The 20,756-nt window shown below is 34.0% G+C and overlaps 1 protein-coding gene across 9 annotated transcripts in view; it reads right to left on the reverse strand.

The window, feature by feature from the left end:
• Positions 1-1,506: 1,506 nt before the first annotated feature.
• Positions 1,507-20,756, reverse strand: part of LOC137657581 (uncharacterized) — a 72,545-nt gene continuing 53,295 nt past the window's right edge. For 4 of the 9 annotated variants that reach the window (XM_068391921.1, XM_068391918.1, XM_068391923.1 and 1 more), the window contains 5 exons: positions 16,376-16,622; positions 15,757-16,061; positions 14,710-15,426; positions 11,119-11,196; positions 1,507-8,869 (listed from right to left, as the gene is read on the reverse strand). In XM_068391921.1, the coding sequence (XP_068248022.1) occupies positions 8,713-8,869; positions 11,119-11,196; positions 14,710-15,426; positions 15,757-16,061; positions 16,376-16,622 (1,504 nt within the window). In that variant the 3' untranslated portion in view covers positions 1,507-8,712. Of the gene's footprint in view, positions 8,870-11,118; positions 11,197-14,088; positions 14,123-14,709; positions 15,427-15,756; positions 16,062-16,375; positions 16,623-20,756 lie in introns of all 9 variants that reach the window. The other 5 variants (XM_068391925.1, XM_068391924.1, XM_068391927.1 and 2 more) reach the window with 5 other exon arrangements.

Here is a 20,756-nt window from a genome sequence, read left to right on the forward strand (position 1 = left end):
GGTTTAATAGCCAAGGCTTATACATTGGTCCAAAGCTAAGGTTGTTTAGCTCATGGGTTAAGTTTTCAAACCAATTGGAATGGGGACTTCCTCCCACCTAAGAACGAGTCTCTCATAAGTAGAGGACGTTGGCTTATACAGTATACCTGTACTGTATGTATTGGAAGAAATAATTATTTTTTTAGATAATTTGTATTTGTCCTAATTATACAAACCTGAGTCTCTTAATCAAACTTCCCACTATCACTAGCCCCCAGCATTAAGTCCCTGCAGCAATCCAAGTGAGTTTACAGTGAGCTACAAAGCAGCTGGTTGCCTCCCCTCTGCTGACAGGTTGGATAGGGCACCAGCTGCCCGTTGAGATACTACCGCTAGAGAGTTATGAGATCCTTTGACTGGCCAGACTGTACTACATTGGATACTTCTTTCTGGTTACGGTTCACTTTCCCTTTGCCTACACATGCACCGAATAGTCTGGCCTATTCTTTACAGATACACCTGACAACACTGTGATTATCGAACAATTCTTCTTCGCCCAGGTGGTTAACTACTGCACTGTAATTGTTCAGTGGCTACTTTCTCTTGGTAAGGGTAGGAGAGACTCTTTAGCTATGGTCAGCAGCTCTTCTAGGAGAAGGACACTCCAAAATCAAACCATTGGTCTCTCTTAGGTAGTGCCATAACCTCTGTACCATGGTCTTCCACTGTCTTGGGTTAGAGATCTCTTGCTTGAGGGTACACTATTCTATCTTATTTCTCTTCCTCTGGCTTTGTTAAAGTTTTTATAGTTTATTTAAGAAATATTTATTAAAATGTTGTTACTGTTCGTAAGATATTTTATTTTTCCTTGTTTCCATTCTTCAATGGGCTATTTTCCCTGTTGGAGCCCCTGGGCTTATAGCATTCTGCTTTTCCAACTAGGGTTGTAGCCTAGCAAGTAATAACAATAATAATAATAATAATAATAATAGTTGTTTAAGTTTTAACTGCCGTATTCCAGCCTTCGCTGTTATCCATCTCCTATAATTGAAGGTCCCAGGTTTGTTTAGGTAGGAAAAATACAAATTACTTTTTAAATTTGTCATGTTAAAAGCAAGTCGGGTATTTCTATTTATGTAGGCTACTGTTTCCTTCAGTCTTGTCATCCAAGTTACATCATGGTAGTAGTCATAGAACCTAGTTCTATGTTGTTTGTTTGTTTAATATAAATATGATTTTCTTGCATTATCTAGCTGAAAAAGTAAGGCTCAGAATTTTGTTTTAGTCTTCAGATTTCTTTACAAGAGTAATGTTTGATGCTACCATAACACACACAGTGATGTCCATTATCCAACAGCTGTCTTGGTACATTTACATGTTTGTAATATTTGGTACATTTACATGTTTGTAATATTCAGTATCAATACAGAGTAGAGAATATAGTTTAGGCTGTTCAAATGGGGTTTTTGTGAAAAAAAAAACCCTTATAATATAAATTTAATCAAATTATGGTAATGAAAAGTCATATTTAGCAAGTTTTTTATTATTAATTTCTAGCAACACAGTACTGTACAGCCTTCAGAAAATTGTAAATAGGACGGTTCATGATATAAGGTAAGTGGCATATAGCATTTTTAACAGGAAATAGTAAGAATCATATAATAAGACTACTAAAAGCTTTATGTTTTGTATCATTATTTTCTTAAAATACAAAACAATTTTATAAATTCATTTCTATTTTCAAATTCACACAATAAAAATACAGTACAGTACAATATCTTGCAACAATATTCCCTAACCACTCAAGGTTCTCCTTTCATTTATATTGTTTCTTTCACCAAAGGAAAATTACTGCATATCACCAACAATTAAGTGTTGGAGACTAGACCATACAGTATTTGAAATTATCGTCATCTTAAATGAAGTATTAAAACACAACTACTGTATTACTAATTAATGATTGAAGTGTATCATAATTCATTAACATAGGTAATATTTAACTTCAATAATCTAAGTTTTACTTGGCATGTTAGTAAAAGTAGGCCAAAAGAAATCCAATATTACATTTTGCACAATGCAAGGATCATCAGCATAAATATTTGAAAAATAAATTGTTGCTCAAGTTCAATTTCATGTTAAATTGAATAGCCGATTCAAATAATACTTGGTCATTTCTGTACGTGTCAAGTTCATATAGCTTTTCTCTGGAAGCTGCTTCATTGACATTTACCCCTAAAACTAAAAGATTTCCTGTTTTCTTTCATTTCAATACTCCCGCCTCTAGTAAATTAAAGGGACAATCTTGCGGTTAATAGCAATAGCCATTGGCTTGGGCACGCCATACTGTCTTTATCTTGTCTTGAAGACACTACAGTCAGTGAGGAGGAATGTGAGTATTTATATGAACATTAGGCAATTACAGTACAGAAATAACAAGTTTATTTCTATGAACCTCCTCTGATGTTTATATTGCTCAAGTACCATACTGATAAGAGGCGAGTTAAAGGGTCAATACTCGCCTGTAGTTTAGATTAATGGTAACAAACAATCTCTAAAGCCCAGCAATTTTGATAAACAATTTAGAATTCCCTAAGATATTGCTTAACGATTGTTGACTTGGTACGCCATTTAATTGCTGCCAAATAGTTTCCAAAGAAACATTTCTGGAAAAATTAAGAGGACTATTTTAAATTCTAGTCTTACAAAACAAGTTGGGAGCACTGCTTCTAATGCCTGTAGTTTATTCAGATAATGCTAAACAGCCATTACCAGATAAAATCAATTTTCTGATGTAATGCTCACCTCCTTTCCAGAGGGAATATGAGCAGATTGTGGGAAATATGATTTGTAGCTTGCAAGTAGGCAAAAAAAAATATAATTTTAAGTTTCCCGACAGAAAACCCCAAATAAAGAACTGTTGCTCTATCGTTTTTAAATAGCCTGAAGTAAAACCCTCAAATAGGGCTCAGGACCTCTTCTTTCAAAACTTTTCCTGAAGTTTCCCATTTCTAGTTTCAAAATGTGACTTTTCTGTATTTATTAGCCAACTTTGAAATAGGATTAGTTCCTTGGATAAGGGAGTTTTGGAGGCTAGAGGGATCTGGTAACCTTCTTTGACTGCTGCTACCACCCATGGATGGTGACAAAGGATCTCTCAAATGTGATAAAAATTATGTCTTTCTCCTTCTGGAATTTGCATGGGAAGACTGTAACTCTTCCAAAATGTCTACAAGAGCTGAATTATGTTTTTTCCAGTTAAAAAAGGAATTGCTTGAAGAAGACAATTCTAAACCTGTTGAATTGAATGACTTAAAGGTTGAAACTTTGGTATCCCTAAAAGGTTACCCTGGTACCCACAGTACTTTCTCAATCCTGATTACAGTACTGTACATCTAAAACAGTACCAAAAGCAGGGAAAGAAATCGGTGAATGTTTCTGCATCTAGGATAAACTATTGTAGCACATTATCGTCTTTTCACAATCACAAAGACTTCTACAGCCTTGTAAGCCACATCTGAAACAATTTATTCTTACAAACAAGGTAATCCAAGAGTAGATTGAAATTCTGGTTTGCAAATTTCTCTTCTAAAGCACTAGAAAAACACCTATAGAAACTGTAAAGGAAAGCATTTCCAGAATACTACCCACAAACACCATTTATTAAATAAACCACCTTGCAGAGGGAGGAGATTAAAGACAAAGATTTGGTAATTAATTTTTCTGGTATAAGTTGAAAGCTTTGTAGTATAGAAGGCCTCGATACTAACTGAGAACTAGAATTAGCAGCTTTTCTTTACGTGAGATAATTTAATTTATTTATTCAATTAAAAGATATATAGAAGAAATTAGATGTATAAATAATCTTGGAAATAGCCACTTCCAATGACCTGGAAGAATCAGCAGCATTAAAATTGCCTTGAGCAACTTATTTGGATATTTTTCAGAAATAAGTTTCTGTAATGACTGAAAAGGAGAGGACCTCATCAGGGCCATGCTCTTATTTTCTTCATCCTCAACTAACCTGTTCAGAAGAATGATTTGAAATCAAGGAATTTTATTTGGTAGTTCCACCACGAGGCATAAGGTCTGAACTTGCATGCAAACAATGCGGACTGCTACTCAAAATGTGATGCAACCAATCAGCCTTTGCCCAATCATGAGATATGAGATTGCTCTAAAGCGCTGACTTGAGTAGAGGGATATTAGGATCCAAGTGACCAACTAAGGTCTTCTATCTTGCAATCTAGTTATCTAACAGAGTGGCTAGGATTGCAAGGATTTCACAGCAGAAGAGTCTAAAGTAAATGTGTAATGTACCATCAAGAATCCTTACTGAGTAGAAAACTAAATCCTCTGGATATCAACTGGAGGAGTCAAGTTAGGGTTTGAAATATGACAGGTTTGTTCAGATTTATGGCCTTTAATAAAAAAATCACCGGCCTTAGACTTCACAAAAGAAGCTAAAGCTTCCAAAGCTCTTCCCTTCAAAACTAGATTGATTTATTAAGTGCTATACTATATTGCAGTTTGGTCATCATCCCCGCTATAATAAAATAGCTTAATCATTGGATTTTTACCATAATGAAAAGCAAGTTCCCTATAGCATTTTGAACTTTTAATTTTATGTACAACCATAGAAATAATTTCCCAGAAACAGATAAGCCCTTGCACTCCTCACAATACTGTCCCCAACACAAGCCAAAGAGAATAAGGAACATGATTGCCCACAAAAAATTCCCTTGAGCAATCTAGAAAACAAATCCAGGAGAGGACATTTCTAGCAGCATTAAAAATCCTAACTGAACCATCTTGGGTTGGGCTTGATGACAGCGACACAAAAGACTGAAGGCAACAGTATGGCTCCGCCAAGTGATCGGTTATTGCCCTTTATTGCTAGATTGTCTTCTTACTTTAATAGAGACAAGTGTACAGTATTAAAAGTAAAGAAAGCTGGAATTCCTTGAAAACTTTGTGGTAAAAAACATTGATAAAACAGAACTTCAGGAGGGAAGCCATATGAACAGTAGGGGAGATTCATAAAACTATTATCATCCAAAATGATTCACAATGTATGATGATCTTGTTTTTTTTTTTTAATTTACATGGTACTGGCAAAACAGTCCTGTATAGACACAGAGGAAGCACAAGTATTGCATATGGTACAATACTTCGTACATGCAAGTGAAGTATGTATTTCTTTTTCATACACTTGTCAGTACTGTAGTTTTAAAGTAATGATAAATATTTCACATGATATCCTTGTCATTTAGTGCTGTAGCTGTTGCTATACTTTTCTCCATTACTGTACTTTTTATTTGCAGTTAGAAAAATTCAGTAAACTATTTTCTCAAGATAAGGAAATGTGAGAAAAGAATTGATTGGATGACAACTGACCTAAAGAAAAAATAATCATCATGTAAAACCAAGCTTAAGTTTTTGATTGAATACTGTATAACAGAAAAAAGGAAACTATTAGACAAGCTAGAATATAAAATCATAAGCTACCTCACAAAATCAATGAAAATAAATGGTTACAGAAGAGTGTACAATTAACTAAAAGAACAAAATCACATGAGAGCATCCATATACTATTTTCAACAATAAAGAATAAAATACATACAAATTTGTATTCATTTTGGCACCTGAATCAAGTCAATCAAGAGACGACAAAGTTCTTATTCAGCATGAGTTATGCAAGAAGTAAAATGTCCTAAAGCGAAAACACATTATTCTTGAGGAATGATAATACAGATTTCAAGGGAAGAGAATGTAGGTTACTGCATTTTGAAAGGTCAAGATCTAAATATAAGTGTGGCACATTCACTCAACAATACTTATTGCAACATCAGACAAGTGAGCTCAACCAATATCACACATGATCAATCTTAATGGAAAAAAGTATTAAGGTACTACTGTATTATCATTTCATAGTACAGTAGTATGTTTATTTTATAGTTCAATACTGTCCACAATAGTATGCCAACATATCAATTATTATGAGGTAATAACATTTATGTAATTGGAATCTGCTTGACATTAAACCTAAATCGCCATATTCAATTCTTTTTCCATTCTATTCCATTGTAATCAGTTTCATTATCAAAATTAAAAAAAGTTAGAGGAAATATTGTAGAAACCATGTATGAAAGTACTCCCCACCCCATTATTCTAAAAAATAATCTAACTGATATTCTTCAACTTGTAAATAAAACAGGTTGTACAAAAAATAATCTAACTGATATTCTTCAACTTGTAAATAAAACAGGTTGTACAAACTATAAAGCTAAAAGCAAATCTTGTAGGGTACACATTACAAACATTTTAGTTTAAGACTTCAAATAAACAAAACCAAAAATACTCCTATTTTCATGCCCTAAACATTCATTTAGCCAAAGTTTGTGACTACCATTAAGAGCCTTTGAAAATTAAATAAAGAGGACTTGCAACAGAAACTTAAGTACCACTTCTGCAGGGCATAATGATGTTCTCTAAACCTCACTCTTCAAGAGTTATCATACAGTATTCAGTTTTTTGCAATGAAGTCAAATATACTCTTAACACCACTAATGTTTCCCTACATATAGCAGGGGCAGTTTTCAAGTGTAAAACTAGTCATACCTCCAATATTTTTTTAAACAAAATATGCATGTTCACTCAACAAATAGGTCATATACAAAATTCTCGTAAAACTTTACCCAAGCCTACTTTAAAAGAAGAAAAAAAAGCCTCAAATTACTGTATTCACAAACATGAAAAAAAAAAAATTCCAAATAGGAGGAAATTCCCTTCGATATGTAAAACCAAAGGCATAAATTATTAATTTTCTAAGAAAAAACTACAGTACTGTAGTAGTATTACCCAGAGTGAAGCAAAACTATATTGAAATAAAAGATGAAATTACATTATGAAAAGATAGATGCATCACAGAAAATAGAAAGAGAACTTTAAATGTCATTCTTTCCTGCTCTGCTGCAACAATCTAACACTTCACAACAAAGAATAAACAAAGGAAGACACCAAAAGTCCTTGAGATATCCAAAAAGCTACATAATCACTGCATATGCACAACAATGAACTCCATCACTGTGCCATTATCTCATATACATTGTTCATCTTTGCAAGAAAGATGCTGTATATCATCCAAAATTATATAGAACACTGAATACAAATTCAGCTACAAAATTTGTTCCCTACACTTGAACACTCCCATCTAAGTAAAAATCATTCATTACTTTAAATCATCTAGAATTATATAAAACATTGAATACAGACTTCACTTCAAAACTTTTTCCCTACACTTAAACACTCCCACCAAAGTACTGGAAGTCACTCTATCATAGGTAACAGCAATAAACTTTCCTCAACGGGTGCGAGTAAAATTCATCACCTTAAAAGCAGCAGTATAGCACAAACCATATCTATATGTATTTACAAATGAATGTCTACTATGAAGCACAATACAATATCTATGTTACTTAGCAATGGCAAGGCTATATTCTCTCAGCCAACATGATGTCGATGATATTTGATAATTTACAATGATGTGATACCACAAATACTTTAGAAAGTAAAATAATTCATCTCAACAAAAAGGGTGATCCAACAGTATTTACAGATGCATTATAGGAATCAGATTTCCGTTTCCCAGTTTATACAATTTTATACAAATGTTATCAATTAATTCCATTAGGTTTTGGTATCACCGTCCTAAACTTACAATACAGTATATAAGTATACATATATGTCTACTAAATCTTGTATATACATGCTCTAAAACAAATAAATACATTCGTTTATGTTTTTAAACGGATTCACACACTAAATATCCAGGCACTCAGGTACTCCATATTTGCACTCTGACATTCACTAAACTGATGTTTCCAGCAAATTGGTCATTCAAATATTTTGCCATAATTAGTGCATCATTATAAGCATACCTAATCCAATGAAGTGTTCTTGATTTATGCTACAAATGCACTCGTAAAAAACTTCACATATTCCAAAGTTTCATCAAGTATCTTTTGTTGTCATGATACTTACCAGTACTGTACAGTATATGATAAAAAATGTTCAAAATTAATGACATTGAAGTACTTTATATCATTCAAACAGCAACACTGAAGTTTGCACTTTCAACTGGTAAATAATAGAAATTACAACTATTGTATCATTGTTTTTTCACAGTCAAAGGACGGAATAAGGTAAGCATGCTGCCTTCTGTAGCATGAAGAAAGCTTGCAGGCACATTCTCAATATAAAGTCTTATTACAATTTTGTTTGTAGATACATGCTGATGTATTTAATACAGCACAATACAGTACCTCATAGTCATCAATTAACATAAAAATAGTCATGGCTCAGGTACCATTATTCAAAAAAAAGTAATTAAAATATCCTAATGATAGCTAGGTACCATTAACTATGAAACACTAATTTTATATCTTTAAGATATAAAGAAATTCCTATTAGAATATGTCAAGTGTTTTTTTATCAGTACTGTACTGTACATTAATACATCTCATCAGAAATTTATAAAGGGTGATAATAGACCGTATGATATAAGCTGGCTTTTGATCCTATTCATAAGTTATGATGAACATGGCAGTCAGAAATAATTGTCATCTCCATACCCCTGCTGAGTCTATTCAACTAATACAAGTTTGATAAAAGATGTAACAATGTATAAAAGTAAGTCTGGCATAAATTGAGAGTATGTCAGTAAAAGTCTGCCTGTTAGACATTCGAACAAGGGTTGCCTTCTTCGTCCACAAAGTCACCAACTAGTGAGAGGGTTGTTGAAGCTGCTGTTTGCGGGGTACTGGTTACAGAATCAGGCACTGGTGGAGGGACTTCCCAGTAGTCTCCCTCATCACGCCCACGGGAGGCCACTCTGAAGGAGGAAAATATATACAAATGATTTAGAAACATGCAAGTATGGCTACGATCACCTGGTGAATCTAAATACCCTTCTTTCCAACTTCCACACTTTTAACAGGATGAGGAATAGTAAGGTCATCTCTACATTCAAATCTACATTGTTGCTTCATCACCTAAAATATACATTTAAATATCTGTACTGTACATTTAAATTTACAAAAATTATGAGTTACATGCTTCTGTATTTTATTCTTGGTGACGGATGATGATTTAAAAGCATTCTTAAAGCATGTTTCATGAAGTCATTCAGTTTAAAAATCCTTGTGATTTTCAGAGCCAAATGCCCCGAAAGATTTATTGTACTATAATTACATTGCTAATATCAATAGTTTCTTCTCAAAACTTGAGGGTAAATAATAAAAACCCTTTGATTTGATGAAGCCAGTACTTAAAACTACAAATAAAATTTTGCCAATGAAACATGAATTTGGTGCAATAAAACTCATGTTTAGCATTCATTAAAATATATACACATTTTTATAATGCACTACAGTAGTTGGGTATAACACTAAGAGTAGTATGAAATGGGACAGCTTTGTGGAAGGATTACGTGATACAAATGACATGCTACAGCTTTAAGCAGAAATCATGCTAGTCATCTGTAATATATGTAACAGTTCTTACAACAAAAGAAATGTGAAAAGGGATACATATTTGGTTTGCATTTAAATTATGGTCTAAGAAAAAGATTGCATGATGCCAACAGTAACATGAAGGAAAGTATAGAATAATTTCTACAGCACTGAAGTGTACTAAAGACAAAGTAAATGGTAAACACATTTACTGCTATCATATGATGTTGAGAAATTTTTTATGCTAGCATTTAATTAGATTTATGGATTTGGCCTATATAGAACTAGGGCCTGTGATGCCATTCAGTGCCCAAGTGTATCAAGGGTGAAATCCTAAAATTACACTGAGGTAAAAGTTCGAAGATATTGGACAGCAAGATGGAAGAAAGGAAGCTAAAGACGGAGGTAAACTAAGATATGAAGCAAGTGCAACTAGTAATGGCAACAGTGTGCTGTGTAAGTGCACTGATGGCCCTACCTCCCTTAGGGGCTAACATATGATGACAGGATTGCTGTTTTGCAAGACACAAATATTCTAAAGCAGGATACAATGTCATTTTACAGTGATAATAGGATCAGAGTGTACCTTGTATTGACAGGTAACTTACAGTCAGATTGTAGAAATCTACCAACGTAAGCTCAATTTCTTGATGCCCTTAATAGTGATTTTGATTACAATGAGCACAAAAACCACCAAACAAGTAAGCCTTCTGGTTTTTCACATCCTTGTCTCTCTTATTATATACATACACTCTAAATGTTGTTCAGAACCTTCTTGTTTCCTTTTGGTATTTTCCTGTATGCGGTGAATAATTATAACTTCTAGCTCTTTTGATTTGGACAGATCTACCATAGCTTAGTCAATTCTAAAAACTGATGCACACCAACACATACAAAGCAAATAAACAAAGGAAAAGAAAACAATAATGATGGGAACTCTGAGGTTGTCATTGTGTCTACAGTCACCCTAAAATGTTAAGTCTTATTTGTCATATACAATGTAAATGATTATTTCCAATACTGGAAATTTCATATTTTTTCTTGCTATGCATTTGCATTAAGCAGATCCTCAAGTTTAAACTAAGTATTCTTTAGATTTACACAATATAGTACTGTACTTATTATAGTAAAACCAGTCATATGCACTTTACCAAAATACGACACCAAACTGTTTATACTGTATTTTAAACTTGCTTATCAATACCATACCGGCTATTGCATTTATAATATAATAAAAACACTCATTCCTGCAGTCCATATTGTTATTCCATTGAAAGTCACTTAACAAACATCAACAAATTGAGTTGCAAAGTAAGAATTTGTCCTTTTTATAGATTTTAAAGTAAAAGTCACACAAACTGGTCTTGAAGTAAATAAGCATAAAATAACTAAATACCTTATTTGCATGTGTTATTCTCTTGCATTTTACTGGCAGAAAGTAACTGGCTCATCAAAGTAAGCAAGAAGATTCTTTTATATACAGTTTTGTGCTGACTAGAAAGATTTTAATGACGTTGGAATAAAACAAAACCAGACCGCTAATAAATTAGAATACTCATGATCACACTTTGTTTTGTGCAAGTTAGTGTAAACATGAGACCCACATAAAAGTAGCATTCTCTATGAATACCTTTGCACTTGTTGCGGGTGGTGGTGATGATGGCTGTGGTGATAGTAGTGGTGGTGGTGAAGGGCGCGAGGCAGTCTGCTGCAATGAGATATGCACCCACCATTGTAAGCAAGTAGGTAAAGTACTGGGGGTAACGGGGGAATTGTGGCAAAATATTATCTACCCTTACTGGTAAATTGTAGTATGTTGCATCATCCTTTTTCCATTTTTCAACAATTGTCTTTTTGCCTTGCCTGGATAGGAAAGTTATTGACTATCTATCTTAAGCTTCAATTCGACATTTCCATATAAACTATGTACTAGACTACTATGGTATATAATAGAGTTTTTTTAAATATAACCAAAATCTGGTACTGTACATTATCAATATACAGTAATTGATTTTCAAAAGACGAGATCTTCTAGAATATAAGTAAAGTCCCTCTACTAAAGTCTTATCTATGCTACCAAAGTCAGAGACTCATTCACTGATGCGACAAATTTCTATTAATCCATAAATACTAATGTGGTTTTGCACCATAAATGCAGCAACAGGCACTGCTTTATGGCAGCCAAATTAATAGCATAGCTGAATAGCACTAATTTTAGTTCTGACAAGAAGTTATATACATATGTGGTAAAGTACAAAGCATTACAAGACCATGTGAGTTTTAAAAATTTTACATATACAATACACACTGCCATACAATATATTATGGTAAATAATTAATCATTAATATAAACAAATTAAAATAACTTAAGTTTTAAGTTCATCATATACTCTATTTCCTTATAGTTTTAATGTAAAATAGTTTTAGTTCATTTCATATACTGTATACAGTTACTCTAATATACAGTAGTTTTGGAAATACATTTTAGTGTTCATTTACTTCAATCTTTCCGTTATTTATTTCAATTGATTACTTTAATTAACATTTACCGGTACTATCTTTGTAGTTAAAGAACTTATACAAAAGAAAATATGTTACTAAACATCCGAGAAGTTGACTGTAGACACAGACATTATTGCCTCTTTCATTGTTATTTTGTTTTACTTTTCTCCACTTTTTATTTTCATGTGTAGCAGGATTTGTCCTCGTATATCGGTTTTTAAAGGTGCTTTAATTAAATTATTTGACTATTAAAAGTCATGTAAAGAGGAAGGTGGTCAAACACCTCCCTCCAATGACCCATGTGCTGTTCGTGTTCCTTTCTGTTAACTGTTAAATGACTACTATTTCAGTGAATTTACAGTTTTTGGTATTTCAAAATCTATAATCATATTCTTATATGTCAACTATGTTAATATCAAAATCAATCATGGTTGAGGTAGTCAATATATTTACAGGCATTGGCCAAAGAAAGTTTTTCCCTCAAAAAGTTAATTTATAATGTTAATATGATAGTTTGTGTTAAGTAATAGGGCGATTATTTTTTGTAGCTTACACTTACAGCAGTATTTTGTCTTAAATTGTTTGTTTGTTTGTTTGATGTCAGTCATACATAAATATTTCTCAACTTGTTGTTTTACAGTTTGAAAAAAAACTTAACTTTCAACCATGCATTTGCAAATTTCAACTATTCCTTAGTAACCAAGTGTCTTTTTAGCTTTAGAGGGCCTGTTCTAAATTGGTTCTTTTCACAGCTTTGCTATTCAGTAACTATAATAGTAAACATTTACTGTACACTTGCATTAACAATCCCAATTATTTCCATTTCTTTGTTATTAGCTAAAAATACTATTCCCTGATTCTTAATTGAAAACATTGGAATGGTTGAAATGGCTTTAAAGATCATTAACTTACGATCACAAAACAGGATCTCATGTGAATAACTATCCATTTTACTTTCTAAACATATTACATAACATACTACATCAGATAATTTCAAATAATAGTTGAAGAGCTTGCTGGCCTACCTGTAAATTATTTTGGCAAGAGGACTGTCCTTCAAGTCCTTTTTAAATATAATCTTTTTTATTCCCAAATCCCAAAGTTATTAGGAAATTGGATTACCCCAATTATCTATACACACAAATTACTCTTAAATGCAATACAATGATCCTTCATTATTTCTCAAACATCTATGATTGTATTCATAATTTGAACACTTGAAAATTTCAATATCAGACGGTACAGTATACCGTACTAAAGTACTTCTAAATGACAAAGGGTGGATTTTGAACTTCCATTACAAAATATGTGTTGTGCCAATGAAACCAGAGACAGACACATAATGGAGTACTTATCAGTGGTGAGAAATAAATTACCTAATGGAGTACTTATCAGTGGTGAGAGATAAATTAGTTATTCCTCCTTGGTCAACAAATATGTGAGACTTTAGTTAGGTAATCCCAAACTTGGAAATCATATTTGTATAATACATTTGTAAAGTAATGTCAGGGAACAAAAACATAATAAACATTACATACTCTAATCACCACTATTGGTATTACTTGGTCCCATTTCTAAATTTATTTAAAACAAAATACAGGTACAGTAAACTTATTTTACGTACTTATCACATACTGTACTGTACTGTATAATTGTGCATGGACAGCCATAATTTTAGCCAAGTCAGTTCCATGATATCTGTAGTAAAGTGATAGTATTGCAAATAAATATACCTGAAACTAAAAGACTGGTGTACCCTTAGGCAGCATACCTAGAAACTTCTTTGAACTATAAAGACAATTAGCATGTGGTTCGGATTTTTCAATGCCAGAAAGCTGACTTATCATATTTTGTCACGTGGAAAGATACATATTTAAAACACTCAATATAAAGTAACTACTACTACTACTACTGAATATGATGAACACACAAACTACTTACTAAGTAGCCAATTGTTTTTATGAAGCAAAATTGAATAGCATCGTCTATTTATTTCTGTACTGTATCATGAAAATAAGAAGGCTTCTATAACCGAATACAGTATGTACCAGTTGACTGAGCTAAGTTATCTAATAATATAAATCTATGTAAAAATTACCTGTATTATGACTTCCCATGAGGTTGGCTTGCTGCTAGGTACCAAAACAAAATTACAATGGTAACAATGAATCAGTTGTGTAAACTTAAAATGCTAAGTCTATGAGACTACAATCATCAATCTATATAATATTAGTAATAGTAATAAAAGAGGCTCAAATCTTATGCAATATACATCACAGTAGTACTGTATTACAAAAAAAAACATTTAATTAAACATACATTTTTCAAATAAGATTATAAATCTAACAACATACACTCTTCTATAAAGACAGATGACTGGACTGCAATACTGTGCATTTGCATTTCTAAAACAAGGTAGCTGGCTAAAAGTGCAATTGTGCTTAGAAATCTTCAGCTAGAAAATACTTAAACTGAGCTTTCATGCAAGATACAAAGTGATCCTCTGGGCATAAGCTCAGATGATCTTAAACTTGTATCTTCAAAAGAATAGGTAGGAGTCTGTTCCAAAATTTCAGGGGAACTTTCACATTTAACAAAATCCAAAGAAGAGTGGGATTTGAGCTTACACTCATGATAGGAAGAAGTGAGAGTGTAATTTTGGAAGTGCGGTGTTATAATAATTGGAGGTGCTTTGCCAATGGACTGAACATGTACATACCTCTTCTTGAAGGTAAACATATTCTTGAGAGAATTGCGAAGTGAAGACTTTTTCTTTCCCCGAGGATCATCCGAGTGTGAAGACTCTGTCCAAGCAGGAGAGGAGATCTTTTGCTGACCATCAATATTATGGACACTATGAGCTGAGGTAAGTGTGTGAGGGCTAAGTGATGTTACATTATCATTAGAGTTTTTGTGTGCTGGACGAGGATCACTCAAAGAAGGTTCACTAGCAGCCATATCTTCCCACCGTCCAGAATCATGTGAAGGACTGCTGTGGGCTGTCACATCCACCACTGACTGTGAAGGGGCAAGGCCACGAGGTGCATCTTGAACGACTAGTGATTGTGCTGGATGATGGTTGTGGGATGGTAAAGGGCGGCGAGAAGCCACACTCTCACTCCGTGATCTGATGCGAGATACATCAGAATTAGGAGAATTGGCACTACCTCGTGATCCACTGCTAGAACTGGCTGAGCCTCTAGGCAAAGAGGATGATCGAGTATCTAAGAATACAGATCGTGGTCGGCATGATGGTTGTGTGGCACTGCTATGGGATCTCTGTGGACTTGTCACTGACTGAGTGCGATGTCTACCATCTGGAGATTGGTTAGGACTGCAACTTAAGCTAGTTTGATCAGGGCTGTATGTAGGACTACTGGGACTAAATGGTGGGCTTCCTATTGATGAGCTTGATCTTCGTGGAGAACGACTGGTTCTAAAAAGAAGTAGTTTATTATGAAATTGAAATGTAATTACAGTACAGTACTATAAATTTTTCAAGCTGAATCAATAAACATACAATATGAAAAAGGTTTACAGTTAAGTATCAAGTTTTAACAAAGTTGAAATTAAATAATTTCACATTGTTTCCAAAATTAAACAAACTATTCATTATAAATTTTCCCATGATTAGCTGATCCTTCATAAAATAGCCACATTCATTAAAAATGTGCAATATATAGAAAAAAAAATCTTATATTCCAACCTCCTTAAACTCAAGTAGGAGGTAAAAACAGTATATACCTAATTTTTTTTCATGGCTTACCTATGCCTTGATGATGGGGGAGGAGGGGGTGGTGGGTGATGGTGAGTAGAACCAGACAGGGGGACATGAGGAGAGAGCTGGGCATGAACCAATTGGAAGGAGTGTTCCATGGAATCATTAAGGCGTGCTAAGAAGTCACGAAGACGTTCCAAGCAGGCATGAATGTGTTGATAATCAGGATGCTGAGGTTCTGTGTATTTGAGGAGTTGCTTCAGAAGAAGGATATACCTGGGTACTCTCTGAACAGGTGTCAGAAGGAAAGCGCCCAAATCAAGTCCACCACACGCTGGCTGCTCCAGGCAAACCTGATAAATATAGCTGCTATTATTTCTGATAAAATATGGCAGAAGTTTTAGGTAGAATATTTCATGATAAAAAGTGCACTACAGTATTATGCAGCAAATGAAATTTTCATCAGCATGCAGTTTAATATACTGCTTTGAGAGTTCTTAGAAATAAAATATCAAGTGTTCGTTTACAATAAAATACAGTACAGTACATAGAAATAGCACTCGTTACACTGGACTATTTTCAAAATACAAACTACTTGCTGGTAATTGTCATCACATTAACATTTATTTCATTAATTACGAATAATTTTCAAAAATACTTTTTTCACCTTAATAAACTTTGTGAAAGGTTGAGAAGTTCGACATAGTTTGTGGAATGTCTTGAGAACTTCGGGGAAGTCATTGACATAAGCAGTATACAACCGCAATACATCTGTATGACGAGGATCTGTGAACCTAGAGACGACATCTCCTACCAGAGGTTGCCATTTCCAGGATGCCAATCTTTCCCTCAGCTGATGCTGTAGTAAACAGTGTTTGTCATACAGCTGATAAACCTCCTCCGGGAATAAAGTTCTGTAATTGAAGAAAAAATTAATGAGATGTATTCTGTCAATTTGAAAAAGAAAATACACGTTTATAGGTACAGTAGGCTATACAGTATTTCCAGGGATGATGGCTTACCACATTACTATACTTGTGTCAATTTAAAATACAATCCTATATAATGCAGCAGTTTTATAGCTTACAAGAAACTGTCATTATTATTATTATTATTATTATACAGTACAGTATGTTATAGTAAAAAAAAATTCTCAATGAAAATTACTATCAGAGCAAAATAATAATTCACATTTTTATCATTAAATACAGTCATCTTGGCTAAAATATCAAAAAAATACAGAATTATTATTATTATTATTACTAGCTAAGCTACAACCCTAGTTGGAAAAGCTGGATGATATAAGCTCAAAGGCTCCAACAGAGAAAAATAGCCCAGTGAGGAAAGTCAGTAAATGATTATATGAAAGTAATGAACAATTAATATAAAATAATTTAAGAAAAGTAACAACATTAAAACATATCTTTCATAAATAAACTATATATAGAGACTTATGTTCAAAATAAAAACATTTGCTGTGAGTTTAAACTTTTGTAGTTCAACCAATTCAGCTACCCGATTAGGAAGATCATTCCACGTGATCACAGCTGAAATAAAACTTCTAGAATAGTATTGAGCCGCATGATGAAGAAGACATGACAATTAGAATTAATTGCATACCTAATATTACAAACAGGATATGGTACTGGGAAGATCTGAATGTAAAGGATGGTCAGAATTATGATAAATAGTATGTAACATGCATAATGAGCTAATTGAACGACGGTGCCAGAGATTAATATCAAGAGATTGATATCTAGATCAGGAATAAGAAATATAATAGATCATAAGTTCCTGTCCAACAAATTAAGATGAGAATCAGCAGCTGAAGACCAGACAGGAGAGCAATACTTGAAACAAGATAGAATGAAATAATTAAAACACTTCTTCAGAATAGATTGATCACTGAAAATCTTACAAAACTTTCTCAATAAGCCCATTTTCTGTGCAATTGAAGAAGAGACAGACCTAATGTGTTTCTTGAAAATAAATTTTCTGTCAAGAATCACTCTTAAAATTTTAAGTCACACGGAATTAAACACTATCAATACTGAGATCTGGATGTTGAGGAGCTGTCCTCGACTTACTTACAATCATAATTTGAGTTTTGTTAGGATTCAACTTCATGCCCCATAATTTGCACCATGCATTAATTTAAGCTAGATCTCTATTAAAGGATTCAGCAACTCTACATCTACATTCTTCAAGAGATGGAATTGATGCAGAGAATAGCATCATCTGCATATCCGAGCTCGTTTTCTAGGCATACTACATGTCGTGTATATAGTATGAAAAGTAATGGGCTAAGAGCACTACCAGAGGAACACTAGATATTACATTCCTGTACTCACTGTGGTATCCATCAAAAACTCTTTGCAATTTATTACTTAAATATTCAACAATGATGCTAAGGAAACACCCACCCACTCCCAACTGGTCGAGTTTGAAAACAAGGGCCTCATGATTAACACAGTCAAAGACGGCACTAAAATCAAGGCCATCATACAAACTTCCTGACCACAATCAAGGAATTTCTGTACAGAATTGGCAATTGTAAAAAGGGCATCACATGCTCTAAGGCCTTTAGGAAAACCAAATTGCAAACCAGAGAACAGATGATTACCTTCAGCAAACCTATTTATATGTTTTATATCAAGAGTTGGACGAGCTACCACAAATGCATTTGCATAATGGAGCAGCATTACCAATTCTGCAACAAGTGCTGAAAGAACCTTTTCTTGCTAACTTGCACAAAATAACATAACTTTGGAGCTAAGAAATCTGCAGTCTTTAAAAAAAAACAAGGAAAAATACCATTTGGGTCTACACCTCCATAAACATCAAGGTCCATCAAGAGTATTGATTTCACAAGATCGTAAAGCTAAACTAGTTAGTTTAGCCTCAAGAAAACAGGAATGAGGAAGATCAAGTTTCTCGTTACTCTGCTTACCATCAAACACATCTGCCAAAATGGTTGCCCTTTCCTTTTGGACAGTGAGTGACAGAGGAATCTGGTTTAAGTAAAGCAGGAACTATTGTGTCTACACTAAAGAGTGCAGATTTAAGGGTAGCCCACCACTTACGCTCCTGGGTTGTACCAAAAAAGGCTTCTTTTATGGTTTTGATTTTATTGCTCTTCAGTTGAAGCATAAACTCACTGAGCAATCTCTAAGCTGAGTATAGTTATTCTTGTCAAATCTGATATACTGTATTACCCCTCTGCTTCTCCAAATAAGCATGTCTAAAATCATCACTGAACAGGGGTTCATCTTTCACTCGGTATCTTAGCACACGAGAAGGGATCCGCCTATCAATTATGTTGACTAGATTATCATTCATAGGAACAACAGGCTCAACACTATTATACAACTGCGACCAATTCAAACCCAAGAGATCACTCAAAATGTCATTCTATGATGGGAATTTTATATAAATCTTACAAGAGTATGACATATCTGGGAAAGGCTGCTCAGTCTTCAGTACTAATGAAATCAAGACATGACATATGTCTCAGCTGGAGAACCAACCTTACTTTTTATAACACCAGGGGAGTCAGTTTATACGAGGTCCAAGCAGTTACCAGACCTGTGAGTAGCTTCACTTGCAATATGCTCACATGCTGATTCAGAGGCAAAATCCAAAGCTCTTAAGCCATGGCAATCTGTAGGAAAACAGAATTTAACCACTCCCTATTGTGAACATTGAAATGACCAACAAAAATAAAAGAGGCCTTCCAATCATCTTCTTGTATCTCGGTCATAATGGTAAGAAGACAATCGAAGATAGAATCCTCAATGTCTGAATTCTGGTAGATCGAACACAAATAGAGTTGTTATGCCTGCCATAAACTTTTATCACCCAAATCTCATGACATCCACATTCATAGCAGAATTTATGAGATGCAGGGTACTCGGTCCTAATATATACCGACATTCCCCTGGCCCTAAGAATGGCATCCCGTTTTATAATTATTGGCTTCTTAAAACCAGTTATGAGCTCAGATGAGTGCCTCATTAGAAACCAAATTTTCTGAGCACAGAAGAATACCATACTGTCTGGACGTAACTGTAAGGTCTTGAATATTTGCATGCCGACCATGAATATAGCAATACAGTAGACAACACTGACGAAATCTAGGACATACTGGTCCCGAATTTTGCTCAATGCCTCCAGACAGGATAAGAAATAATGGCAATAAAAAAGATTCATCATACTTAAAAATTAAATGAACAATAATGATAACAAAAACAAGTACAGAAATATAAAGCGATTGATAAAAGCCATAGACTATAGACAAAAAATCTGAAAAAAAAAATGGTCAATATGGCAGAGCCAATACCCCATGCAAGGCTAAATACCCTCTACTATAGCCACTTTAACTGAAGGGAGGAGAGTAAGGATGGTTTTGAAAAGATAAAATAAACTAGGAAAAGACAACCTCTTGATAAACCACCAGGCATCCATAGCCCTTTTATTAAGCTTGCCCAAAACACTATTTAAAAAAGAAAAAAAAAAACAAGGATAAAAGAGAATAGTGTACCCTGTACCCTTAAGCAAGAGAACTCTAACCCAACATAGTAGAAGACCATGGTAAAGAGGCTATGGCACTACATAAGACTAGAGAACAATGGTTTGATTTTGGAGTGACCTCCTAGAAGAACTGCTTACCATAGCTAAAGAGTCTCTTCTACCCATACTAAGAGGAAAGTAGCCATTGTACAATAATTGTAGTGCAGTAGTTATCTCTTAAGTCAAGAAGAAATTGTTTCGTAACATTAGTGTTGTCAGCTGCATGAGGACACGAGAATGTGTAAAGAATAGGCCAGATAATTCTGTGTATACTGTATGTAGATAAAAGAAAAACAAGGCTTAACCAGAGAGAGAGAGGTCCGATTTAGTACTGTCTGGCCAGTTAAAGTACCCAAAGTTCTCCAGCTGTAGTATCTCAACAGGTGGGTGGTGCCCAGGCCAACATACAATTAAACCCATTTCATAATAAGGCAAAGCAAATTGGCCAAAATCAATTGATATATGATCACAGTGTATCA

This window comes from Palaemon carinicauda, chromosome 18 (assembly GCF_036898095.1).
Source record: "Palaemon carinicauda isolate YSFRI2023 chromosome 18, ASM3689809v2, whole genome shotgun sequence".
NCBI lineage: Eukaryota > Metazoa > Arthropoda > Malacostraca > Decapoda > Palaemonidae > Palaemon > Palaemon carinicauda.